The sequence below is a fragment of the Pituophis catenifer genome, unplaced genomic scaffold (assembly GCF_029215685.1).
Source record: "Pituophis catenifer annectens isolate HBS135680 unplaced genomic scaffold, rPitCat1.0.hap2 SCAF_13, whole genome shotgun sequence".
Taxonomy (NCBI): Eukaryota; Metazoa; Chordata; class Lepidosauria; order Squamata; family Colubridae; genus Pituophis; species Pituophis catenifer.
In genome coordinates, this window is record NW_027256893.1 from 4,187,116 (window position 1) to 4,215,027 (window position 27,912).

General features: G+C 48.2%; 1 protein-coding gene across 1 annotated transcript in view; it reads right to left on the minus strand.

The window, feature by feature from the left end:
- Positions 1-27,912, minus strand: part of BCAR1 (BCAR1 scaffold protein, Cas family member) — a 61,776-nt gene that overhangs the window by 19,725 nt on the left and 14,139 nt on the right. Inside the window, exon 2 of the mRNA XM_070952870.1 lies at positions 5,884-6,459. Within this exon, the coding sequence (XP_070808971.1) occupies positions 5,884-6,459 (576 nt within the window). The remainder of the gene's footprint in view (positions 1-5,883; positions 6,460-27,912) is intronic.

Below are 27,912 nucleotides of genomic sequence, written 5' to 3' on the forward strand. Positions count from 1 at the left end.
CACACGGTGACTCTGGGCAGTGTTCAGCATTAAAAATCAACCATGTAAACTCACCCCACCCCACCCCAACCCCCTGCCCCCATACACACCCCATAGCAGCAACAAACCCAACCACAAAAGCCACTTGACCAGCTCCGAATCAACCTGGGGTCCCCAGGCCTGCTGACCCAACTCATCTCCAGGGCCCTCTGGAAAAGTAGCCAGGAAGGGGCCCCCAGCTTATTTTGCGGGAACAAGGAAGGAAGCCTCATCCCTCCCTGATCCAAAGGGTGCTACAGCCACTATAGGCAGTCCCCCACTTACAATCATTCATTTAGTGACCATTTGAAGTTACCCTGTTTCCCCCAAAATAAGACGTCCCCTGATAATAAGCCCAATCGGGCTTTTGGGCGCATGGCAATAAGGCCAAGCTCTTATTTCAGGGTTCAAAAAAAATATAAGACAGGGTCTTATTTTCAGGGACACATGGTATCTATCTATTTGTCATCTCTCTCTGTCTCTCTCTCTCTCTCTCTCTCAATCTTCCTCTCCCTCCCTCCTTCCCTCCCTCCTTCTCTCTCTTTCTCACTCTCCCTTTCTCTCTCTCCCCTGTTTCCCCCAAAATAAGACATCCCCTGATAATAAGCCCAATCAGGCTTTTGGGCGCATGGCAATAAGGCCTAGCGCTTATTTCAGGATTCAAAAGAATATTAGACAGGGTCTTATTTTCGGGGAAACACAGTACAATAGCACTGAAAAAATACGACTGGCGACTGGTCCTCACACTCGCAACCATAGAGCATTCCCACAGTTGCAGGATCAAAATTTGGGTGCTGGGCTTGTATCTACAGCATTTCCAGAGTCCCGGGATCACGTGATTGCCATTTGCGATCTTTCCAGCCGGCTTCTGACAAGCAAAGTCAGTGTGTCAATGGGCCCCCTGTGGGGTGCAACCATTGTGTACACATGCTGGTTGCCAAGGGCCCAAATTTGAATCATGTGACCGAGGGGAATGCTGCAACAAATCATAAGGGCGAAGCCAGTTGTGAGTCACTTATCTCAACGCTGTTGTAACCTTGAACGGTCATTAAATGAATGTCTGTATCAGTGGTGGGTTTCGAAAAAATTTACTACCAGTTCTGTGGGTGTGGCATGATGGGTGTGGCTTGGTGGGCGTGGCTTGGTGGGCATGGCAGGGGAAGAATACTGTAAAATCTCCATTCCCACCCCACTCCAGGGGAAGGATACGGCAAAATCCCCATTTCCTCCTGATCAGCTGGGACTCGGGAGGCAGAGAATAGATGGGGATGGGGCCAGTCAGAATTTTTACTACCGGTTCTCTGAACTATTCAAAATTTCCGCTACCGGTTCGCCAGAACTGGTCAGAACCTGCTGAAACCCACCTCTGGTCTGTATGGAACTGATTCTGAGTACAACCCTCCTGAGCTCCGTTTTCACTGGCAGAGGGTTGCAGGAGGCTGTGACAGCCGAAAACGGAGCTGTCAGAAACACCATGGGCCGGTCCTTCGCTGTTTCCAGGGCAGCCCCGCGGGCCAGATCTAAGCACCCTGCGGGCCAGATACGGCCCCCGGGCTTTGAGTTTGACACCCATGCCCTAAAAGATGCCAGTCTCTCTTAGGCCAGAAGGCAGCCTGCCGTGGGGCAGAAAGCACTTCCTGCAGCCACGACGGGTAGTCCTCGGCGTACGACCACACTTGAGCCCCAAATTTATGTTGCCAAGTGAAACATTCGGTAAGTGAGTTTTCCCCCGTTTTACGACCTTCCTTGCCACGGTTATTTAAGTGAATGGTTGTAGTTGTGACATTAATCAACATGGTTGTTAAGTGAACTTTGCCTTTGCTGGTCAGAAGGTCGCAAAAGGGGATCAGGTGAGCCCGGGGGACACTGCGACCGTCATAAATGTGAGTCGGTGGCCAAGCGTCTGATTTTGGATCACATGACCACGGGGATGCTGAAGCGGTCATAATTGTGGGGAAAAAAAACCGGGTTTAAGTCGCTTTTTTCAGTGCTGTTGTAACTTTGAACGGTCACTAAACGAATGGTTGTAAGTCAAGGACTACTGTACTTGCATTCCCCATAGTTTGCTCCAGGACTGCTGCTTGGTGCCTCCTGCTCTCCATGCCACAATCTGGGGAAAGGGAGAGAGGTGGGTGGGAGGCTACGACACCCTTTCCCAAATCCCTTCCTTCCTTCCCTCCCTCCCAGTCTCTCCTTCAAGGTCAGCGGCTGAATGCAAGAGAAACACGCAGGGCTTGGGAAGGACGGGGTCTTGGAAGGAAGCAACATCCAGTCTGGTACACAAACACACACACACACCGGTGCAGCCACAGGAGTTTTTGTGCGCCTGCATGTGGATTGACACAAGGAGCAGAGCAGAGCAGAGCAGAACAGAATAATAGACTTGGAAGGGACCTTGTAGGTCATCTAGTCCAACCCCCCGCCCACACTGGAGACCTTACACCATTTCTGACAGATGGCTGTCCAATCTCTTCTTGAAAGCCTCCAGGGATGAATCTTCCACTATTTCCAAAGGCAACTTCTCTTCCATCGGTTGATTGTTCTCACTGTCAGACAATTCCTCCTTATTTCTAGGTTGAATCTCTCCTTGATCAGTTTCCATCCATTATTCCTTGCCTGACCTTCAGGTGCTTTGGAAAATAGCTTGACCCCCTTCCTCCTCTCTGTGGCAGCCCCTCAAATATTGGAAGATGCTATCGTGTCTCCCCTGGTCCTTCTCTTCACTAGACTAACCAGGCCCAGTTCCTGCAACCTTTCATCGTATGTTTTGGTCTCCAGGCCTTTGATCGTCTTAGATAGATTCAGATTAACAGAGTTGGAAGGGACCTTTTAGGTCATCTAGTCCAACCCACCGGCCAAGCAGGAGACCCTACACCATTTCTGACAGATGGCCGTCCAGTCTCTTCTTGAAAACCTCCAGTGATGAAGCTCCCACAACTTCTGAAGGCAACTTCTGTTCCACTGGTTGATTGTTCTCACTGTCAGAAAATTTCTCCTTATTTCCAGGTTGAATCTCTCCTTGTTCATATCTCCTTGTCCATTGTTCCTTGTTTGGCCTTCGGGTGCTTCGGAAAACAGGTTGACTCCCTCCTCTCAGAGGACTCTGTCTGCTCCTTGTATCAATCTACACAAAGCTCACCTCTGCTGGCCCAGAAAACCCCAAGCCTGCCGTGTGAATGTTACTAGATCCAGATCTACTCGACCTTTCCTTGGTTAAACCGCTTAGACGGCACCTGCAAACCTGCTCTGTTTATTCCTAGCTTCTGTGCCAATGCCCCAGTTTTGCCTGCTCTGGATTCACACAAGCAGCAGCTGGGACAAGGTCCCTTCGCAGCATCCCAAGGCTGGAGCCAAAGGCAACCGAGAAGCTGTGCAGGGGCTCCTGGCGCCCCCCTCCCCTTTTGCAGGAAGGCCCCCCTCCAACCACAGCCCTGCCCAGGAAAGGAGACCAGGGTGCCTCTGTGACGGAGGCCCAGGAGAAGTCATTTCCGTTCCCAGGAAAGAACCGGAAATGGCTCTCTGGAGCCTCCTGCAACGCTTCACCCGGGCAAAAGTCCCAGTAAAATTGCAAATCTGAAGTCCAGCCCTTGGCTTTGTCCCAGGCCACTGCTCGGCTGGATGGGACAGCAGGCGAGAGGAGTGCGCAGGGCACAAAGAGCACAGATCTGGAACCGCCCCTTCTGCTTGCTCCCACCCCCCCTTGCAATTCCAAACTGCCCAGGAGGACACAAGCCGCCCCTGTTCCTTCAGCTGTTTGAAGCAGAGAGGGAGGGTCTGCTGGCAGCCCACCCACCAGCACGCTGCCCTGCAGGCCCAGGCGGGCCACACCTGCTTCCTTCCCCCACCCCACCCCCCTCCAATCCTCTGAACGGGATGCCCAGCTTTTCTGGTGCAGAAAGGAAGAGCCATTTGGAATCCTGTTTCTGGAAGCTCCTGAGCCTGGAGGGAAGCTGCCTAGCCCCACTGGGCCCTGCTGCAGCTGGTTTTCATGGAACCCGGCGGTGCCCAAGAGCGCAAGCAGCCCTCCAACCTGGCGCCCATTAAGAGCCCCGGGAGCACAGCTGGGAGGGTGGTTTCCCCAACTCTTGGTCGCGCAGCAGACTAAAGTGCTGTTAAGTAGCACCAGCTGCCTGCAATTACTGCAAGTTCGAATCTCACCAGGCTCAAGGTTGACTCAGCCTTCCATCCTTTCCAGGTAGGTGAAATGAGGACCCGGATTGTGGGGGCAATAAGCTGACTTTGTATAAAAAAGAATACAAATTTAGGGGGGGGGGCGAAAGCCAGTATAAGCAGGTATATACAAAAGTATGAAGGCTATTGCTTAACACATTGTAAGCCGCCCTGAGTCTCCAGAGAAGGGCAGCATATAAATCTAACCAATACATAAATAAATAAACTCTCTCTTTTAAAACAGCCTAAACTGGTAGCAGCTCCAGCCTCGTTCTCTCCTGGGATTCTCCGTGCCTTGGAGTCCCCTTGCTCCGGCTCCGAGACGGCCACTGACTGGTCGCATCAGACACACCAGCATCCTATTGGAGTCACCACCTCCGGCCAATGAGACAGACTGAAGCCCGGTCAAGGGGATCCGGCCCCAAAGTAGCCAATGAGGAAGATACAAACCCTCTGTTAGACTAACTGTCCAATTGGAAAGGGGAGGAGACAGGCAGTATTTGCAGGGCCCACATTGTCCCCTGTTATGTGTGGGGCTCTATCTGCAAAGCACCTAGCAGGTAGCATGCCCGGACGCAGCTGCCATCTTGACTGTTCTCACATGGACGGACGGACACGCACCAAGCTATGCAAACCTGAGGGAGGGAGGATCTCTTTAGGACAGAAAAACTTAGCTGTGGCCCTGAGGAGGAAGGAGAGGTGGGAAAGCAGAGAGAGAGAGAGAAAGAAAGAGAGAGAGAGAGAAAGAGAAAGAAAGAAAGAGTGAAAGAAAGAGAGGGAGAGAAAAGACGAGAGAGAGTAGAAAGAGGAAGAAAGAGAGGGAGAGAGAAAGAAAGAGAGAGGAGAAAGAGGAAGAAAAAGAAAGAGAGAGAGAGAGAGGGAGAGAGAAAGAAAGGAAGAAAGAAGGAAAGAGAGAAAGAGAGAAGAAGAGAGAGGAGAAAGGAAGAAAGAGAGAGTGAAAGAAAGAAGGAGAGAAAGAAAGTGAGAAAGAGAGAAGAAGAGAGGAGAAAGAGGAAGAAAGAGAGTGAAAGAGAAAGAGGGAGAGAGAAGAAAGAGAAAAAGAGAAAAAGAGAAAGAGGGAAAAAGAGAGAGAGAGAGAGAGAAAGGGAGGGAGGGAGGGAGGGAGGGGGGGGCAGGGGAAAGAGACTCCCTGCCATGTCAGTTTCTAGACCAGGCCTCCCTCGAAAGTCTGACACAGATCGTCCTTGAGTTACAATCGTAGTGGTCAAAAAGTCACATCAGTCATAAAGTATGATTCGATGGTATGATTCCTTTTTGCAGTGCCCCAAAGTACGGTCCTGTAACTGTGGGGAGGACCAAACTTTGAAATTGGGTCCTAAGTAGCCCCCAGGTAGGTCCATCGGAACTTCGAAGAGCCACTATCGTAAGTCGAGGACGCTCTGTATGGGGTGCAAAGGCTTTACGTACAATGATGCGGGAGGAGCAGCCAGGATGGCATTTTTCAGACTGAATGAGGACTCTTCCTCTTTCTACACCCCCGTCGCCCCCTCAGCTTAATCCAGCTTTCCCAAAGAAGGCGCCCCCTAGATATGGATGACGATACCCATGATCCCCAGCCGAAGAGCCCCACAATGTAAGGCAGCCTTGGATCATCCCCGGTTGAGGTTTATTTTGTACTGGCTGGTGTGGAAACCAAAAGACGCAGAGCCCGGATACCCCGTCTCGGCCACTTACCTTGCCTTGGGCCTTGGGGGGATCCCAGCCGTGGCCGTCCAGAGAAGGAGGGACCTGGTAAATGTCCTGGGATAGGCAGGCCGGCCCGGCTGGCACCTGATAAACATCTTGCGCTTGAGAAGGACTTTGTTTGGGGTAGGCGGTAATCTGCTTGCCGGCAGGAGACTGGAAGGGCCCCGGGGCCCCTGGGGTCTTGTTGGGCGCTGGCACCAAATAGACGTTGTCCTCTTGGGGAAGGTAGGAGGGGTGCATGGGGGTGTATTGAGAAGCAGGGGAGAGCGGGGTGTAGCCCCCTTGCTGGGAAAAGACCAGTGGGGTTTGTCCTGCGGGCTGGGGCAGCGAAGGCTGGGGGGGCCCTTGGTGGGGCCCCGGGAGCTGCTTCTTGTCGTACATCCCCACCAGGATCTTGAGGCGGTTGCCTGGCACGATGCCCTGCCGGCCGTGCAAGGAGCAGAGCCACCAGCCGTCCAGGCCTTGCGTGTTGCGTTCCAGCACCGTCATGATGTCCCCCTTCCGGAAGGAGAGCTCGTCCGGGGACTCGGCCACGTTGTCGTAGAGGGCCTTGGCCAGCACGTTCTGCAAGAGAGGCGAAGGGGGCTCACGTCAGGCCAGCTATTCATTCAAAGCAGCCCAGTCTGTTGAGCGGGCCCCCCACACACGACCTACACCGCCATTGGCAGACCACGAGGGTTAAGCAGGGTTGGCCACAGAGCAACCGACCCCACGAGCAAGAAGCATACGAACGATGGGTTCTTGAGCAAGTCCCTGCAGCCGAGTTCAACAACATACCAAACCCCAAAGCTTAACTAATTAGAAGAGGAAACTGGACAACCACTTGTCTGAGATGGTCTAGGTTCTCCTGCTTGAGCAGGGAGCTGGACTAGAAGACCTCCAAGGTCCCTTCCAGCTTCTATGCTATGCTATGCTATGCTATGCTATTCCATTCCATTCCATTCCATTCCTTTCTTTTTTCTTTTCTTTTCTTTTCTTTTCTTTTCTTTTCTTTTCTTTTCTTTTCTTTTCTTTTCTTTTCTTTTTTTCTTTTCTTTTCTTTTCTTTTCTTTTCTTTTCTTTTCTTTTCTTCTATTCTATTCTATTCTATTCCATTCCATTCCATTCCATTCCATTCCATCTTCCCTTCTCTTCTCTTCTCTTCTCTTCTCTTCTCTTCTCTTCTCTTCTCTCTTTCCTTTCCTTTCCTTTCCTTTCTATCCCATCCCATCCCATCCCATCCCATCCCATCCCATCCCATCCCATCCCATCCCTATCCTATCCTATCCTATCCTATCCTATCCTATCCTATCCTATCCTATCCTATCCTATCCTATTTTCACTACTCTACTCTACTCTAAATTGTGTTTTGCACACTGAAGTAAGTCCAAATCAACTAAGCAAACACTACTAACCCTAACCCTAAGAGTAGTGATGGCTAACCTTTTCCGGACCGTGTGCCCAAAGCGTGCGTGCGCCCGAACCCCCAAAATGCAATGCGCGTGCGGCCACCTCACATGCCCCCTGACCCCCACGCATGCACATGTGGCCCACACACATATGCCCAGCCCCCCTGCACACACCACACCCCCCACGCATATGCAGCAGAGACCCGAAGATCAGCTGGCCGGCGGGAGGCAAGTGTGCATGCGTGGCGGAGCTGAACTGGGGCAATACTCGCATGCCCACAGAGATGCTATAGGTTCGCCATCACGGACCTAGAACGTGGTCACGTGACTACGGGATTGTGAGGACATTGGAAGTTTGAATCTGGGTTGTAAACCCCATTTTCAGAGTCTGTCATAACTTCGAACGGTCACTAAGCAACTATCATAAGCAGAGGACTGCCTGTACCTCGTGTCACACCAGCAGCCCTCAAGGAAGCCCATGAGACCGACTAGAAAGGCAAGGAAATACATAGGAGGTCGCTAGCGTATTGCCCCTCTTCCAAGTAAAATGTTGTGACTCTGACCCCCGAGGCCGACTTATCGGAGGGAGAAGGCTCCGAACATGAAGGGGAGGAGTTGGCCAGATCTCCCTCTCCAGGACCCTCCTCTCTGGCAATGCCTCAGGTGTCTCCCGAGGGAGAAGAGATTGGCCAGGAGCCAGGTATCTCCTCACAGTCGGACAGTGATGGAGATAAGTCTTGGCTGGATCCACGCCAGTGTTGGAGAGACAAGCGCACGCAGCAGAAAAGGAGGTGTGCCAGAGATTAAGCTGAGTCACTGGACCACACCCCACAGGGGATATAAGGGGGTGAGGTGGCCATTCAGACTCTGTGACGGACAAAACTAACTACTAGCGAGTCACATTGTATCTTTGCAACGACGATATCTGCCTTGGATTTAATACGGACTGGACTTGACAATTCTTGAATTGTGTGTATCTTGTTTGGCTTTATCTGTTGGAGGAACAACCCCTCCCTTTATGGGTAAAGTTCTTGGCAAGCAGCTACTGGGTTGCTGCCAATCCTCTTATCGAAAGAATTTGTTGTCTGCCAGTTTTATTTAACCCCTGACTATCTGTTTGTGTGCGTGTGTGAGACAGGGACAGAACATAAAATAGCTTTCTTTTTTTTGTTTCCTTTTTTTCAAATATTATGAAATTTATCCAGTCCTGCGGACAATTCACTGCATGGGAATAATCAGGACTGTGGGTTTGTTTTTTTTCCCCTGCTTTCGGTTTCAAGTATAAATCCAGGCTCTGCCCAAAGCAAGTTCATAGCTTACTTCAACTTCCTTCCTCCCTCCCAATTTGTTTTTTTTTCCCTCATCCATTCTCTGGGAAAACAAAAATCTCCCTAAAGCGGAAAGCTATGTCATGTCCCTTTTTAAAATAAATAAAAGAAATCAATTGAAAACCCTTGGAAATCCCACAAAAGCACCAAGACAATCTTTGGTTTTTAATTCTTAGAAAAAAAAAACCCCGAAAACGGTCCTTCTTTTCCTTCGGACTAAACAAAGTCCTGGACAGACTCGGGGGGCGGGGGGGGCGCTCCTTAAGGGCTTTGTTAGTCATGCAAATTCGGCTTTTTTTTTTTAGGGTTTATATGTCAGTTTCGTAAGCCCATGTTACTGTGAAAATAACTTATCCACAGTTCGTTTTCCTTGCGAATAATTTCGGCTTCTCCAATTACCGGGCTGGCTGATTGTGCAAAGGCAGCCTTTGGGGTATTTTTTTTTTATTTTTTTTTTTAATTTGATTTATATGCCGCCCTTCTCTGGAGACTCAGGGCGGCTTACAATGCGCTAAGCAATAGCCTTCATCCTTTTGTATATTTATACAAAGTCAGCTTATTGCCCCCACAACTGGGTCCTCAATTTACCTATCTTAGAAAGGATGGAAGGCTGAGTCAACCTTGAGCCTGGCGAGATTCGAACCTGCAGTAATTGCTGGCAGCTGGTCTTAATAACAGGGTGCTTTAGACCACTGTACTACCAAGGCGCCTTTTTTTGTTTTTTGTTTTTAAAGTGCAAAAGTACATGCATAATATGCTATAGATCAGTGTTTCTCAACCTTGGAAGCTTGAAGATGGGTGGACTTCAACTCCCAGAATCCACCAGCCAGCAGTGCTGGCTGGGGGATTCTGGGAGTTGAAGTCCACCCATCTTCAAGCTTCCAAGATTGAGAAACACTGCTATAGATGAACCATCCACGGGCAAAATGGGTGGTCGGCCGTTGGGGGGGGGGGCAAGAGGGCAGCTGATCTTGTCCCGGGCCCTCCTGTGGTTGAGGAGTGGGTGTCTCTTTCCCCCCCACTCCTTGTCCTTTTCCCAGGCAGGAAGTGCCAGAGCCATGACTCAATCACAGATTTCCCTTTGTGCCTCCGGCAGAAGAGGTTACGATGGAAAGCTCGCTTCCCAGGGCAAACATCTCTCAAGGAAGGAAGTGGGGAGGGAGGGAGGGAGGGAGGGGAGACTTCCATGCCTCTGGATCGGCCCTTCCACCTTTTATGAAAGGTTGTGGGGCCTCAGTGGCTCCCGGTCACAGGACCAGGCCAAATCTTGAACAAGACTCAACCTTTTGGCAAGGATTCCACTTCCTGATTTGGCTACCAGAACACAAAACAAGATTTGCAAATCCTAACCATTATCAGTCAGGGAAGAAGCAGGTTTTTGCTAGAGACCAGAGAAACATTGGTTGCTCCATGGAGAAATCAAGATTTAATGCCAAGATTTAAACACAAGGACAGGTTTCCCCACCACCACCATGCCATCCCACTGCTAAATAACTAATTCCCACAACACGGTCTTATGCCCGAGGATGTCAAACCACGTAGCAGGGCTGTTTTTTGTTTTAAATTTGATTTATATGCCGCCCTTCTCCGGAGACTCAGGGCAGCTTACAGTGCGTTAAGCAATAGCCTTCATACTTTTGTATATTTATACAAAGTCAGCTTATTGCCCCCACAAACTGGGTCCTCAATTTACCTACCTTAGAAAGGATGGAAGGCTGAGTCAACCTTGAGCCTGGCAAGATTCGATCTTACTTTAATTGCAGACAGCTGGTGTTAAATTACAGTGCTCTGTCTGTTGAGCTATCCAGGCTGTTACTATTATCCTTCTCATCTTTCCTAATCCTTTAGCATTTTAGGACTATAACTTTGTTGTTTGTATCTTATAGCAATAGCATTTATTTATTTATTTATTTATTTATAAAAATTTATATGCCGCCCTTCTCCCTAAGGACTCAGGGCGGCGCACACAGGTTAAAAAACATACAATAATAAAAGGAAGCGTAAATATCAATATACCGCTTCACAGTGCTTTACAGCCCTCTCTAAGCGGTTTACAGGGTTAGCCTATTGTCCCCCAACAATCTGGGTCCTCATTTTACCCACCTCGGAAGGATGGAAGGCTGAGTCAACCTTGAGATTCGAACTGCCAAATTTATGATTTATGATTTGCATTATGGTTATGATCATGATTTATCACTTGTTTGTATATACACTGAGAGCTTATGCCCCGGAGACAAACTCCTTGCGTGTCCAATCACACTTGGCCAATAAAGAATTCCATTCCATTCCATTCCACCCCACTCCACTCTCCACTCCCACTCCCACTCCCACTCCCACATCCCATCTCCATCTCCATCTCCATCTCCATCTCCATCCCATCCTCATCCCACTCCATTCTTTAGCCAGGGGCCTCCTGGCAAGTTTCAGAGAATGGCTCCATCCCCAGCACTTCCCTGCTCCAGATGATAGATCTGCCGGTTCGGCGTCCTTCTTTTTGTGCCATGTTTCCTCTCAGGAGACCAGGGATACATTTTCCCCAACAAGAGCACTTTGTTTACAGTGTTTGGCCAGAAGAAAATGTTCTGGAGAAAACTCCGAAGATCGAAGTACGAAGGCAGTTTATGCACTGGGACTGCAAGGCCAACTTTAGCATCACAACTCAGGCAAAAAAGATTGTGGGGGTTTATTTATTTATTTATTCATTCAATTTGTATGCCGCCCCTCTCCGAAGACTCAGGGCGGCTCACAATGCATTTAAAATCATTATAAAAACATTTAAAGAATTAAAAACATTAAAAACATTAAAACTCATTCATGGCCGGATCTCACCAGATCACAAGAGCGAGATCAACGGCCCCAGGCCTGCCGGAAAAGCCAGGTCTTCACCGCTTTTCGGAAGGCCAATAGGGTGGGGATGGTCTGGACCTCAGGAGGTAACTGGTTCCAGAGAGCTGGGGCAGCCACACAGAAGGCCCTCCCCCGCGGGCCCACCAGCCGGCATTGTTTAGCTGACGGGACCCTGAGGAGACCGACTCTGTGGGATCTTACCGGTCGCTGGGAGCTATGCGGCAGAAGGCGGTCTCGAAGATAGCCTGGCCCTGAGCCATGTAGGGCTTTAAAGGTAATAACCAACACCTTGAATTGTGACCGGAGACCAATAGGGAGCCAGTGCAGCTCGCGGAGAATTGGTGTAATGTGGGTGTACCTAGGTGCACCCACGATAGCTCACGCGGCTGCGTTCTGAACCAACTGTAGTCTCTGAACACTCTTCAAGGGTAGCCCCATATAGACCGGGTTTCCTATGTCCAATGCCAAGAGGCTGCAGGTCAACCTTTAGCATAGGACCAAATGCCAATTGTAGCCCCATGGAGGGCACCAGGACAGCAAAGGTAACCCAGATCCTCACTGATCTGGTCCCTCCAAGTATCAGGAAAAAAAAAACATTTGCTTTCCTCATCTCCAGCCCTTTCGGCCAGCAGCCTAAAACAATATTTCTCAACCCAAAAGTGCTTTTTCAAAAGGCAACTGGACTTTATTTTTCCTTGAAGACATTTTGCTTCTCACCCAAGAAGCTTCTTCAGAATTGGATGAGAAGCGAAACGTCTTCAAGGAAAAACAAAGCCCAGTTACCTTTTGAAAAACCACTTTTGGGACAGCCGTCATCTGGATGACTGAGAATCTCCATGGACAATGTTCCTCAACCTCAGCAACGTTAAGTTGGATGGACTTCAACTCCCAGCATCCCTTAGCCAGCATGGGATCCTGGGAGTTGGTCCATCTGCTGGCTAGAGAATTTTGAGAGTTGGTCCCCTTCTGGCTGGAGAAATTCTGGCAGTTGAAGTCCACCCATCTTAAAGGAAACCCTAACAGTGAGGACAATTAACCAGTGGAACAGCTTTGCCTTCAGAAATCGTGGGATGCTCCATCACTGGAGGTTTTTAAGAAGAGACTGGACAGTCATGTATCTGAAATGGTGTAAGGCAGAAGTCCTCAAACTTGGCAGCTTTAAGACTTGTGGACTTCAACTCCCAGAATTCTCCAGCCAGCAGCTGGCTGGAGAATTCTGAGAGTTGAAGTCCACAAGTCTTAAAGCTGCCAAGTTTGAAGACCTCTGGTGTGGGGTCTCCTGCTTGAGCAGGAAATTGGACTAGGAGACCCCTCCTTTCCCCCTCTGAGCTTACTCCACACATGGGCTTCAGGATGCTCAGCCAAAAGACAATCTCAAGGTTCCTACATATCTGATGCTGGCTTTCAAGAATGCAAAGCATGTCCCGACTGTAGCAAGAAGAACCCCATGGTTGAAAATGAACAGAGATGAAAAGCTAAAGTGTTGCATACGATTTCCCAGTGAGAAAGGAAGATGGAAAGGCAGAGGCCTTCAACGTTAGCAGGAGTAGAGGAAGAGGAAGACTTCATGGCTGAACTATTCAGATCTAGGGGCCTGACTGTGTGCATAAATATCTTAGATTTGCAAAGCAAATCTAAGCAAAGCTGGCTGAGAAACTCTGGGAGTTGAAGTCTGCAAGTCTTAAAGTTGCCAAGGTTGGAGACCCCTGCTCTAAATTATAGCAATAGCATTTAGGCTTATATACCGCTTTACAGTGCTTTCCAGCACTCTCTAAGCGGTTTACGGAGTTAGCCTATTGCCCCCAACAATCTGGGTCTTCATTTTACCCACCTCGGAAGGATGGAAGGCTGAGTCAACCTTGAGCCGGTGAGATTTGAACTGCCAAACTGCAGGCAGCTGGTAATCAGCAGAAGTAGCCTGCAGTACTGCACTCTAACCACTGCGCCACCATGGCTCTTATGCTAGAAGCAACCTGGAATTGAGGAGAAACTTCCTAAAAGTGAGGACAATTAATCAGTGGAACAGCTGGCCTTCAGACATTGTGGGTGCTTCATCACTGGAGGTTTTTAAAGATGAGACTGGACAGTCACTTGTCTGAAATGGTATAAGGCAGTGATGGCTAACCTATGGTGAAACTGGAGCGTGGGTGTGTGGCGCATGTGCACACGCGTGTGCCACAGCGCTGGAATCTGGAAGAGAGCAGCTGGCCGGTGCGCATATCCACGGGGGCCAGCTGCTCTTCCGGGTTGTGCTGCGCGCATGCGAGCCGCACAGTTGGTCATCGCGCAAACCCACACAGAAGACTCTGTGTGCCACCTCTGGCACGTGTGCCATAGGTTCCCCATCACAGGTATAGGGTCTCCTCCAAGGTCCCTTCCAGTCAGTGGTGAAATCTAAAATTTGTTACTACCGGTTCTGTGGGTGTGGCTTGGTGGTGGTGGTGGGTAATGTGACTGGGTGGGTGTGGCCATTTTTAAAAAACTTTTAAAACCATTTTTTCTACCATCTCTTCGGCTGAAGAGGTTGTAAAAAAATGCTTTCAAAAGGCTCTGACGATCCCAGCTGAGTTGCCTGATCTCAGAGGCTTTTTTTTCTTTTAAATGCCTCTAACGATCAGGAAACTCAGCTGGGATCGTCAGAGGCATTTAAAAGAAAAAAAGGGTTTTTTTCTTTTAAAAGCCTTTGATGATCCCAGCTGAGCCGCGTGATCATCAGAGGCTTTTTTTTTTTTTTTACTTTTAAAAGCATTTTTTTGGCCGAAGAGGTTGTAGAAAAACGCTTTTAAAAGTAAAACAAAAAACAAAAAACCTCTGACGATCGCGTGGCTCAGCTGGGCATGTGGGGGGGGAGCAAGGATTTTTGCTACTGGTTCTCCGAACCACCGGCCGCTAACGCTAACGGATCAGGCAATCCGGTCCGAACCGGGAGCATTTCACCCCTGCTTCCAACTCTATTCTGAATTTGAATATGGCTGGGGAATTCTGGGAGTTGAAGTCCACTCATCTTGGGAGTTCCTGAGGCCACCACTCCGGAGGGGTGTAATAACCAATTGGTGTAGCAACCCATCAAAGAGTGGTGAAAAGACAGCCATGCATGCCCCTCTTCCCCAAAACGTTTCCACAGATTGCAGCTACCTGAGGTCGTGTGATCACCTTTTGCAACCTTCCCACAACTGTGGCAAAAAAAAAGGTTGTAAAACTGAGACAGGATTCACTTAACAACTGCCTTGCTTATCAACAGACATTCTGGTCCCAATTGTAGTCCTAAATCGAGGTCTCCCTGCATGACCTTTTGAATCTACTCCACACACCCTGGTTGTTTACTTATAAAGTCAGCTGAGGGTTTAGGAATTCAGCACGTTGTCACTGAGTAAAACTACAAAAGCACGGACAAGTATCAGCAAGAGTGAAGCTCAACGTCACCATCGTTTCTTAATCCCCAAAAGAATGGCCAAATCGTAACAGAAAGAAACAAACCCTGACTTGTTCGCAGAACTATCGGTTCCTTAAGACAATGGTACCATGCAAGTTAACAAATTATCACAAAAGACACAGTGCTAAGTATTTATCTCCTGCGATACAAGGCCCCTGCTGTAAGTATCCTATTTGTTACTCATTAAAAGTTACAGAGTTAGCAACTTGTTTGTTTATTTAGCTTCTTAGGGAAGGGATATTCTCTCCCTTTTTAAATGCACTGCTAATTTATGAATTTAATAAGAACCTTGGTGGCGCAGTGGACTAAACTGCTGCTGTTAAAGTAATACTTAACTGCCAGCTACCTGCAATTACTGCAAGTTCGAATCTCACCAGGCTCAAGGTTGACTCAGCCTTCCATCCTTCCAAGGTAGGTAAAATGAGGACCCGGATTGAGGGGGCAATAAACTGACTTTGTATAAAAAAGAACACCGCTTGGGGGGCCCAAAAAGCCCTTCTAAGCAGGTATATACAAAAGTATGAAGGCTATTGCTTAACGCATTGTAAGCCGCCCTGAGCCTCCGGAGAAGGGTGGCATATATAAATCGAGCTAATAAATACATAAATAAATAATTTAAATAAACAATACCCCGTATGGTTGCATGAAGCGCTCTGTCTTAGCCAGGGACAGACCTGTGCGCCTTTTGCATCTTGTTTAGACTACAAGAACAGATCAAGATGTACTTGGAAGAAAAAAAAAATATTTTCCAAAAGAGGAATGCAAGAAAATAAGGCAGAGATATGCCCAGCCGGACAGCTTTTTTGCTTTGGACGCAGGGAGGACACAATTTCTAACTCGAATTTCCAAAGAGGCTTCTCGTGTTTCAAAGGAGAATTCCAGGAATGTGCGAAGAGAGAGAGAGAGAGAGAGAGAGAGAAAAAGATGGATCAAATCTTCTGTTCGGAAACAGGAGAGAGTTTTGGCAGATGACCAAGGCAGTTGACTCCCTCCCTATCACACTTCTACCCTTGGTGGACTTCAACTCCCAGAATTCCCCAACCAGCATGCCCTGGCAAAAAGAGAATTTCTGGACAAATTCCCTTTCGCCAGGGCATGCTGGTTGGGGAATTCTGGGAGTTGAAGTCCACAAATCACCAAGACTCAAAAAATCCTGTTCTAGATTCTTATTTCCTTGGCTCTAGAGCCCAGTGGTGGATTTCAAATTTTTTTACTACCGGTTCTGTGGGAGTGTCTTGGTGGGTATGGCAGGGGAAGGATACTGTAAAATCTCCATTCCCACCCCACTCCAGGGGAAGGATACTGCAAAATCCCCATTTCCTCCCGATCAGCTGGGACTCAGGAGGCAGAGAATAGATGGGGTTGGGGCCAGTCAGAATTTTTACTACCGGTTCTCCGAACTACTCAAAATCTCTGCTACAGGTTCTCCAGAACTGGTCAGAACCTACTGAAACCCACTTCTGCTAGAGCCGCATCTGAATGTTACCTGGTCATTTTGTGCTTAAAAGAAGTTTTCAACTCCTTTCACCCAGGCAACGGCTCCAGCAATTCAAGGTCTCCTCCCTTCCCTTCCTTTCCACAGGCCCTTTCCAGTTCTGCCTGGGTTCCTCCAGAGTTGAGATGCTAATTAAAAATGCAGTCGGCTGTGTCTGTGAAGAGTTTCTCTGGATTTATGGCAGGGATGGGGGGAAGGATGGCCCTTTTATGATTTGTGGACTTCAATTCCCAGAATTCCTGATGCTGGCTCAAGAATTCTGGGAGCTGAAGTCCACAAGTCACAAAAGGGCCATCGTTTCCTATCTCTGATTTACGGTCAGGGCCTCCATTCCAACGGCTGCTACATTACAGTCTTTCCTCTTTTCCTTCTCCCATCACAGAACATGACATGTTTGTTTTGAGCATTTTGCTGGAGGAGTGGGGGCAGGGGTGAAATGCTTCCGGTTCGGACCGGATCGCTTGATGGAGGCGGGTGGTTTGGAGAACCGGTAGCAAAAATCCCTGCCCCCGCCCCATTGCCCAGCTGAGCCGCGCGATCATCAGAGGCTTTTTTTTTTTTTACTTTTAAAAGCATTTTTTCTACAACCTCTTTGGCCGAAAAAATGCTTTTAAAAGTAAAAAAAAAGCTTCTGCGGATCAAGCAAGTCAGCTGGGATCGTTGGAGGCTTTAAAAGCATTTTTTTAACAACCTCTTCAGCCGAAGAGGTTGGAGAAAAAATGGTTTTAAAAGTAAAAAAAAAAAAAAAAAAAGTTGAGCACGCCCACTCAGTCATATTAAACCCCCCACCACCAAGCCACGCCCACAGAACCGGTAGTAACAAATTTTAAATTTCACCACTGGGTGGGGGGGGGATATGTTGGGGTGATGCACAATTAAACAGGCTCCCATAAATTGCAACCAACCAACCATGACAGCAAGCAGGGTTGGGCCACTATGGCACCTTTAAGCCCCGTGGACTTCAATTCCCAGAATTGCTGGGCCAGCCATATTGGATCAGGAATTCTGGGAGTTGAAGCCCACCGGATGTAAAGTTGTCATAGTTGCCGACCCAGGAATTCTGGAAGTTGAAGTCCACAGACCGTAAAGGTGCCATAGCTGCCAATCTCTGATGCTGAAGGACCCCCAAGTGCCCCATTGCAGGAAAAGGGGAACAGAGGTGGAAATTCATAATTGAAATAATAACACAGTAGTCCTAGACTTACGACCATTCGTTTAGTGACTGTTCAAAGTTACAACGGCACCGAAAATAGTGACTTATAACCATTTTTCACACTTACGACCATTGCAGTATCCTTAGGGTCAGTGATCAAAATCTGGAAGCTTGGCGATTGGTTCATATTTATGACGGTTTCCGTGTCCTGGAGTCAGGTGGTTCCTTTCTGACAATCAAAGCCACAAGGGAAGCCAGATTCACTTAAAAATTGCGTTACTAACTTAACAAGCGCAGTGATTCACTTAACCATTGTGGCAAGGAAGGTCATAAAACGGGGCAAAACCCACTTAACAACGGTCTCGCTTCGCAAACCGAAGTTCCAGGTTCGATTGTGGTCATAAGCCGAGGACTAGCTGTAACGCTCTGTACAACCTCTGCTTCGGTTTTCTCCCAAAGTGCAGAGTGCATGGACAACCTTTCCTCCAGCCCCCGGAATGGCATGATAATTAATGTGGCTTAAGGAACAAGCAAATAAATGCCTGTGCGCGCAAGACAAAACAGCCCATGTTCTCAGATAGGAATCCGATTACAACACTGCCCTCGCCAGCCACTCACGCAAAGGCTCTTTAAGTCGCCGAGGGGTGGGGGGAGGGGATGCTACGAAAGCGAAGTGAGTCACTTGCATAAAATCCATTGCAACAGGATCTGAATTTCCTGTTGGGTTGTCGGCTCCTAAATCTCCCTCCTTCTTTGGGGAGACTTTTGACACAGAGGCATGCTTGTCTGTGTGGGGGGGGTGTAAATTCTCCAGAGCAAAGGGGCAAAGCGAGAAAGCCTTTGGGGGTGGGGGTACACAGGGGGAAGGGTCCGTCTTGAACAGGGCAATGACGGAAACTTTACAACTGGTAGACTTCAACTCCCAGAAATTCTTGAACCAGCCATGCTGCCTTAGGGATTCTGGCAGGGGTGAAATGCTCCCGGTTCGGACCGGATCGCCCGATCCAGTAGCGATGGAGGTGGGCGGTTGGGAGAACCGGTAGCAAAAATCCCTGCCCCCCCCATGCCCAGCTGAGCCGAGCAATCATCAGAGGCTTTTTTTGTTCTAAATGCCTCTGACGATCCAAGCTACGTTGCCTGATTGGCAGAGGCTTTTTAAAAGCCTCTGCCAATCAGGCAACCAAGCTTGGATCGTCAGAGGCATTTAGAACAAAAAAAGCCTCTGATGATCAGGCAACTCAGCTGGGATCGTCAGAGCCTCTTGAAAGCATTTTTTTACAACCTCTTCGCCGAAGTGGTTGCAGAAAAAATGGTTTTAAAAGTTAAAAAAAAAAATTGGCCACGCTCACCCAGTCACATTACCCCCCCCCACCAAGCCACACCCACAGAACCAGTAGTAACAAATTACTACTACTGGGGGAAAATTGGTGTAATGATTGTTAAAACTTTTTAAATAAAAAAAAAAAGAATTTTCCTCCTAATTAAGATTTTTCCTCCTAATTGAACCCCAGCTTGATTCCTTCTGGATGAACTGAGTGTTAATTCCCAGGCCACAGAAAACAATGGATTAGGGGAAGTGGCCCATTTGTGAAGACAATCTACTAATCTGCACCAAACATTACCACAGAGCACCAAATCATACACGGAGGCAAGCCGCTGAATCCTAAATATATTTACTTTTAGGTCCTGCTGGACTTTGGGGGCAATTTACTCCAAGTGGCTGAGTTTACACCAAATGCTAAGCCAATGCCGCAACCACTGTGCACGGGGTCTTTTAGGGGTCATTGCACTGCGCCCGCCCAGAAAAAAGGGGTTATAATTCGGTCCTTTGCTTAAGCCTACGATGCAAAGGCAGCCCACCCCTGGAGTGGATTCTCCCTCGGTTGTTTTGAAGGATTCAGCACAATTAGCAGCTCCGAAGCAGGCTGCCTCCAAAGAGCTCCTGGTTGCGAAAAAGCTAATAGAGATGAGACGCAAACGCTCTCTCCAACCACAGAGCCCGGGTGAAAATTAATTTTCTGCTCCGATGGACCCGGCATACATTCCACCCTGCTATTAACAGCGGGTCAAACGAGCTGCTTTTATGATGCAAAACCTGCCAACTTCAGGTGGGATCCCAATGTAATAAGGGAATAATATTCCTGCAACCGCTGACACTGAGCTTATTGTCTTGGCGTGGAGGCTGACGCCATTGCAAACAAAGCCAGCCATGGAAAGTCCTCCCTGCACAGGAAAACAGGATGTCACGCCAGTAGCTGCACACGTTGGCTCCCAATCGCTCCACCGCAAGGGAAAACGAAGAGTTAAAAGTGAAGTCTTGCACTTAGGCAAGAAAAACCAAAAGGACACATACAGACTGGGTGAAACCAGGCCGAACTGTGAGAGGGATCTTGGAGTCTTAGTGGACAACCAGCTAAATTATGAGCCAGCAGTGTGCAGCGGCAGCCAAAAAAGCCAACGCAATCGTAAATTGCATCAACAGAGGGATACAATCAAGATCAAGGGAGGTACTCATACCATTCTATAAAGCCTTAGTAAGGCCACACCTACAATACTGCATCCAGTTTTGGTCACCACACTATAAAAAAAACATTGAGACTCTAGAAAGAGTGCAGAGAAGAGCAACAAAGATGATTAGGGGACTGGAGGCTAAAACATATGATGAACCATTGCAGGAACTGGGCCTGGCTAGTCTAGTGAAGAGAAGGACCAGGGGAGACAGGATATCAGTCTTCCTATATTTGGGGGGCTGCCACAGAGAGGAGGGGGACAAGCTATTTTCCAAGGCACCTTTGAAGGCCAGACAAGGAATAATGGATGGAAACTGAACAAGGAGAGATTCAACCTAGAAATAAGGAGAAATTTTCTGACAGTGAGAACAATCAACCGATGGAACAGAAGTTGCCTTCAGAAGTTGTGGGAGCTTCATCCCTGGAGGCTTTCAAGAAGAGACTGGACTGCCTTCTGTCAGAAATGGTGTAGGGTCTCCTGCTTGGGTGGGGTTTGGTCTAGATGACCTACAAGGTCCCTTCCAACTCTTTTAATCTGTTAAAGGGTGGCAACACAACCCAAGGAACCGCAACATGGGGCCCGTAGTGCCCAGGTGTTCACCAAGCGTCTTTGGATGCCCCACCTGTCCCCACGTTCCATCTCTTACTGCAGGTAGCCCTTGACTTGCAACCATCCATTGAGTGATTATTTTAAAGTTGTGACAGCACTGGAAAATAAAGCGATTTACCCCCAGTCCTCGCACTTACAACTGTTACAGCAGTGTTTCACAACCTTAACAATCATCAGATATGTGGACTTCAACCCCCAGAATTCCACACATCTTAAACATGGTCAAGGTTGAAAATCACAGCATTCCCAACGTCACAATTCAGGTACTTGGCCACTGGGTGTGTATTTACAATAGTTACAGTTGTCCCACTGATGTGGGGTCACCATTTGTGACCTTCCCAACCAGCTTCCAATAAGCAAAGCTTAACGACAGTGTGATTCGCTTAACAACTGCCGTGAAGTGCTTAAGACACTGTGGCAAAACAGGTCGTAAAATTGGGCATGGTTCACTTAACCACCGCTTTGCTTAGCGACAGAAATTCTGCTCCCAATTGTGATTGTAAGTTGAGGACTCTACTCTTTGCATATCACATGCTTCCTCCCTCTCTCTCGTGATTAACAATCATCATTTGATGGGCATTTTCAGCTGTGGTAGCGTAGTGGTTAGAATGTAGCATTGCAGGTGACTTCTGCTGACTGCCGCCTGCCAGCAATTTGGCAGTTCAAATCTCACCAGGCTCAAGTTGACTCAGCCTTCCATCCTTCCAAGGTGGGTAAAATGAGGACCCAGATTGTTGAGAGGCAAGAGGCTGACTCTGTAAACCACTTAGAGAGGGCTCTAAAAGCACTATGAAGCAGTATATAAGTCTAAGTCTCAGCCCGTCTCCCAACCAGTCCAGATAGCGAATAATAGAACCAAACAACGGAGAAGTTTACAGCGTTTTTTCTTTGGTTGTTACAGCAACACAGCCAGAAGAAAAGAACAAGCCAAATCATAGGTGTAAAGTCAGCGCTACACGCATCATCCGGCAAACCCCCATCAGCTGTTCGGCGTTAGAAATGTCGGCGCTTCTCTGACGTCATAGGAGAGCGCCGCGCGCTCGGTCTCTGTGCGTTGTTGCGAACTGCCAGGCCGTGTGACCACCCGGACAGACCTCCACTCAGACAGAACCCCCTCCGAACAACCGGTACGTCCTCCTCTCCAGCCCCCAGCAATGGCGAGTCCCAGCCGGGGCTTGGCACTAAGTGCTATTCCTTCCTTCCTTCCTTCCTTCCTTCCTTCCTTCCTTCCTTCCTTCCTTTCCTTCCCTCCCTCATTCCTTCCTTCCTTCCCATCCATCCATCCTTTGCAGTGGTCAGAATGCAACATTGCAGGCTGACTCTGCCCACTGCCAGGAGTTCAATTCTCACCAACTCAAGGTTGGCCCAGCCTTCCATCCTTCCGAGGTTGGTCAAATGAGGACCCAGATTGTTGAGAGGCAAGAGGCTGACTCTGTAAACCGCTTAGAGAAGGGGGCTGTAAAGCATTGTGAAGTGGTAGATAAGTCTATGTATTACTGCTATTCAGGAGGGGGTACCCTCAAGATAAAGAAGGGGGGGGCACAACCCTGGCCAGATCAAAAAGAGGTTGCCGCTTACTCCTCTGCATGAGTCACTGTCCTAGGCTGGTTTCCTTCCAGACACGGAGACCGCCCAGCAGTGACTCACCGCAAACTTTTGTGTGTATGTGTGTGTGTGCTAGCACAAAAGTCTTGCTTTTTATACCCTCCACGAGAGGTTGAGCACTCCGCATGCCAGACTGATGTGCCTTTCCCCAAAAGCAGAAAGCATGACTCAGAACGCGAGGGGCGGTCCGTGCTAGCATCATTGAGCAGAAAACGGCAGGAATCTTTTCGGTTCTGCCCCCCCCTCTCCTTCTCACCCCCCTCCCGGCAGTTTTACAACCACACATTCTCGGCATGCTAGGACAGAGCTGTGGTTTCCCAGCCTCAGTCAGCTCTTCAGATCTGGCACACTTGGGCCCTTCCATCCTCCCACCGGCTCCCACAACAAAGTCCTTTTTGTGCCCCGAGTGGTTTGCAGACAGTAGGGAATTGTCGTCCCGTCCCCCCTGTCCCCGCCAAGGCCTGAAGTGTGGGGGAGTGGTCAGGACAAGAGCCCTAGAAACTTTGCTGCAGAGGCTGGGGGTGGGGGATTGGGGGCTTTCCTAATCACAAATCTCCCCCCTCCCCTTTCCAATTTGAAGAAACAAAGCATTGCATAGTTAACCCTCCAAAGGTTTCCCAGCCTTGGCCACTTGAAGCTGGGTGGACTTCAACCCCCAGAAATTCTCCAGCCAGCAAGCGGCGGCCATAAGTGTGAAGATTGGTTTTAAGTCACTTTTTTCCAGTGTTATTGTAACTTCAGGCAGTTGCTAAATGAATGGTTGTAATCCAAGGACTAACTGAATGCAGCGCTTATCTAAACATTTCTGTAGATTTTTCTAATTGTGATTTAATCCTTTTATTGTTAGAAGGTGACATAAATTAAATTCTATTTGAATTGATTTTATGTTGTTTCAAAATCTAGTTTCTAATATCTTTTTTCTCTGATTTTTCTTCTTTCTCTGAGCTGTGTTTTTAAATTTCCACTACTATACTTTAAAAAAAATTTTTTTTCATATACCAGGATTACGGAATCCTAAACAGCCATTAGATGGCAGCCAAGGTTATTCACTGTGTCTCTTTGCTGCCATCTAGTGCTCATTCGGGTCTTGCAGCCCAGTGTCAGATCCATCTTTAGGCTTAGCCTGGACCCAGAGGGATGATTTGAGCCCAGGGAGCAACAACTGCCATAACTTCCAGTTTCTCTCCACTGCCATTGGTTTCAAGCTCGTCTTCGCTTTCAAATACAGGTAATCCTCGACTTACGATCACAATTGAGCCCAACATTTCTGTTGCTAAGCAAGACAGTTGTTAAGTGAGTTTTGCCCCTTTTTATGACCTTTCTTGCCACCGTTGTTAGGTGAATCACTACAGTTGTTAAGTTGGCCATACAGTTGTTAAGTGAACGTGGCTTCCCCATTGACTATGCTGGTCAGAAGGTCGCAAAGGCAAATCATGACCCCAGGACGTTGCAACCGTCATAAATATGAGTCAGTTGCCAAGCATCTGAATGTAAGTCACGTGACTACAGGGATGCTGCAACAGCCCTAAGTGTGAAAAATGGTCCGAAAGCCCATTTTTTCAGTGTCGTTATAACTTTAAACGGTCACTAAACAAATGGTTGTAACAGTGGTGAAATCCTCCGCGGATTGCCACCAGTTTGCTGCCCATGCCAAATGCACGCTGCGTGCATGCATGCACAGTACATGCCAAAAGCACACTGAAAGCACATGTGCAATGCATGCCAACTGCACACTGCACATGCATGAGCAGTGTGCACCAAATGTGTGCTTCGCGCAGAAAAAGGAGGCTTAGGAAGGTAAGTAGAACAGCGGGGGAGGGAACAGCTGGGCCGCGCAATTTAGATTAGCTAGAAAGCAGGATTTCCTGCTTTCTAGTGAATATAAATTGCGCGGCACAGCTGATCATCGGAAGTACTGGTTCATATGAACTGGTAGCTTTTTTTTACTACTGGTTCGCCTGAACCGATGCGAACCGGTAGCATTTCACCACTGGGTTGTAAGTCTAAGACGACTGTATTATTACAGTTATGAATATCCACCTCTGTTCCCCTTTCCTGCAAGAACTACCTGTATGTATGACAGTTTGCTAAAAAGTAGGAAAAAAAAAACCCCATGTCTTTCTGAAACTCAACGGGTTACTTCAACAATGGCAGGGACTAAACCCCAACATTTTGGGCCACGGTGGCACAGTGGTTAGACTGCAGTACTGCAGGCTACTTCTGCTGATTGTTGGCTGACTGCAATTTGGTAGTTCAAATCTCACCAGGCTCAAGGTTGACTCAGCCTTCCATCCTTCCGAGGTGGGTAAAAGGAGGACCCAGATTGTTGGGGGCAAGAGGCTGACTTTGTATAAAAAAGAACACTGCTTGGGGGGGACGGGGGCAAAAGCCCTACTAAGCAGGTATATACAAAAGTATGAAGGCTATTGCTTAACGCATTGTAAGCCGCCCTGAATCTCTGGAGAAGGGCGGTATATAAATCGAATCAATCAATCAATCAATCAATCAATCAATCAATCAATCAATCAATCAATGCTATTGATATTCCTCCCTCCCTCCCTCCCATCTATCCATCCATCCATCCATCCATCCATTCATGGTGTGCAGTAGTTAGAATACAGTACTGCAGGATAATTCTGCCAACTGCCAGCAGTTCGATTCTCACCGGCTCAAGGTTGATTCAGCCTTCCGTCCTTCCGAGGTGGGTAAAATGAGGACCCAGATTGTTGGGGGCAAGAGGCTGACTCTGTAAACCGCTCTGTAACCACTGCAAAGCGGTATATAAGTCCATGTGCTATTGCTATCAAGAATCTCAGCCCATGGGTCTCCTCCAGCCTCATCTCCAGCCTGGACGTTAGACCACCAAACATTTCCTACTCTACTATCTACACCCTTTCCTTTATTTTCCTCCCTAAAAAAAAGTAGGCTCACTCTGCGGAGAACACTGGAGCCCCGCCATGTGCTCCACTCCCCAAAATCAGTGGGCTTTTTTCACATCAGTAATTCATGGGCGCATCACGCAGGAACCACGGTGTCCCCACGTGACTGCTGACTCTGCTCAAAGGCAGAAACGTGCAGCACTTCGACACGGCTGCATTTGACATATTATTCCTCTTTTCCCAAAACAACTGAGCTGCTCTCTGACCCAGGATTTTCTCAGCAAAGAATCCATCTTTTTTGCTGCAGAGTTCATGAATATTACCAATAACCGAAGATCCCAAAATAAAAATATAATGAGCAACAGCAACTCTTTAATTTTGACCCTTCAGAGAAACACAGGAAACACAAAAATAGAATCATTGGGCTGGAAGGGACCTTGGAGGTCTTCTAGTCCAACCCCGCTCCCTGCTCACAGCAGGAGATCTTATATCATCCAGATCAAATCTCTTCTTGAAACTCTCCAGTGATGGAGCACTCATAACTTCTGCAGGCAAACTGCTCCCTGATTGTTCTCACTGTCAGGAAATTTCTCCTTAATTCTAGGTTGGAACTCTCCTTGATTAATTTCCATTAGTTTGTCTAATCTATATTTTGTCATAATGTGACAATTTCACATTATGCAACTGTCATAATTTCAAAATTGCCCTTCTTTTGTGTAAATGCAGTCCTTCAGAATGCAAGCAAAAGCCACGTTAAAATTAAAATAAAACAAATCAAAATCCAATAAGGAAGCGTTCTCAACCTCTCCCGGCCCCCTTTAAAAGTCATTTGGTCTTTATTCTTCAACAAATGGAAGTGGCCTGTCCATTTTATTCCCCGGGACTTCAGGCACCAATCCAGCAAAACTTGGATGCCTAGGGATGGAGCATTTCCTTCCAAGAAGGCACCCATGGGCTTTGCTTCCCTTTTTTGCACCACGACTATCCAGCATGCAAGTTTGTGAGAATCAATGAGCAAGGAAGGCCAGCAGCTGGATTCTTGGATCCAGATGGGGAACATAACACTGATCTATGAAACATCACAACACAGAGGACTCATTTCACAGAGCTTGGAATTCTCTTCATAACCCAGAAATTGAGCCTGAGAGAGACAGAGACAGAGAGAGAGAGAGAGAGAGAGAGGCCTTTCCACACCCCCTAAAGCAGGTGTCAGCAACCTGCGGCTCCCGAGCCGCATGCGGCAGGCCAGATTTGGGCCCTCTAATGTGGCTCCCTGTTGGATGATCCCACCCCTCACCCTCCCCTCCCAGTCACTCCTGGTGCCCTGGTGGCGCAGCAGACTAAAGCACTGTTATTAACATCAGCTGCCTGCAATTATTGCAAGTTTAAATCTCCCCAGGCTCAAGGCTGACTCAGCTTTCTATCCTTTCTAAGGTAGGTAAAATGAGGACCCAGTTTGTGGGGGCAATAAGCTGACTTTGTATAAATATACAAAAGTATGAAGGCTATTGCTTAACGCATTGTAAGCCGCCCGGAGTCTCCGGAGAAGGGCGGCATATAAATCAAATTAAAAAAAAAAAAAAAACTCCTCACCTGGCCTGAGAAGGTAAGGGTGACTGCAGGGGATGGAGAAGCGGCCGGGACAGAGAGAGAGAGGGGAGGGGAGAGAGAGGGTGGGGGGAGGGAGGGAGAGAGAGAGAGATGTCAAAAGGGTTTTGTGATTCCTGTTGTTTTTTAACAACTGGTTCTCTGCCCTAATGACCAGCTCGGTAGGCGTGGCTAGGGGGCGGGGTCATGTGATTGGTGAAAGTGAGTGATGTCAAGTTGGCCACGCCCACCGAGGTTTTGTGGCTCCCGGTGTTTTCTTTTCTGTGGGAAACGGGTCCAAATGGATCGAGTGTTTAAGGCTGCAGACCCCTGCCCTAAAGCAAGAAGCCCTTGAGATCTGAGACAGCTACTCAAAGCCAGGAGGAGGAGGAGAAGGAGGAGGAGAAGAAGCAGCAGCTACGTGTTTTGAGAACACGTTCTCCTCCTCTTGCGCTGAGTTGGCCTTCTCCAAACTTCTGCCTGTGCCAGATGAGTCCTACAATGGATGTGTGGCAGATACATGTCCAAAGGCCTCTTTTTCCAGAAGAACTGCAAGCCAGCCAAGACAAATTTGGCACGCACACTCAAAAATCTGCTGACGATGGTCCAAGAGAAATCCTCTTAAATTTCTGACTCAAGTACTCATATGCCCTCATCGGAGTCTGTCTGTCCTTCATAAGGCGTTATTTATTGCCTATTTTTGACAAAAACACCAACCATTTGTCTCATAAACTGCAGAATGAACGAATGGGCAATAACGAAGTAACGCAAAGATCATTAGGGGAGATGGGGAGAATTCGCTCCCTATTAAAAAATAAGGGGCTCAATTTATTTGAGAAGCCGCCACCAAGAAGTGATCCCTGGCCTCTTAAAAGTCCCACAAAATGAGAACCTGGGGGAGACACTCACTTGTGAAGCATGGAGAAGCGGCAGGAGAGAAATGCACATTATCTTAATATGCTTTCCTCAACCGGCTGCTCTCAGCCCAGATGCCTTAGACTACAAGTTCTATAATCCTGTCAACTTTTGGCCATGCCGTCTGAGGATTATAAGAATGACCGCTCAATACATTTGAGCGAGGGGGAAAAGCAGCCGAAATACCGGCTGCTTCCCACGGGTAGCTGCAGGAAATGCCATCTGAGATATGAGCATCGCAACAGCATGCCTGCCACCGGTCCAAAC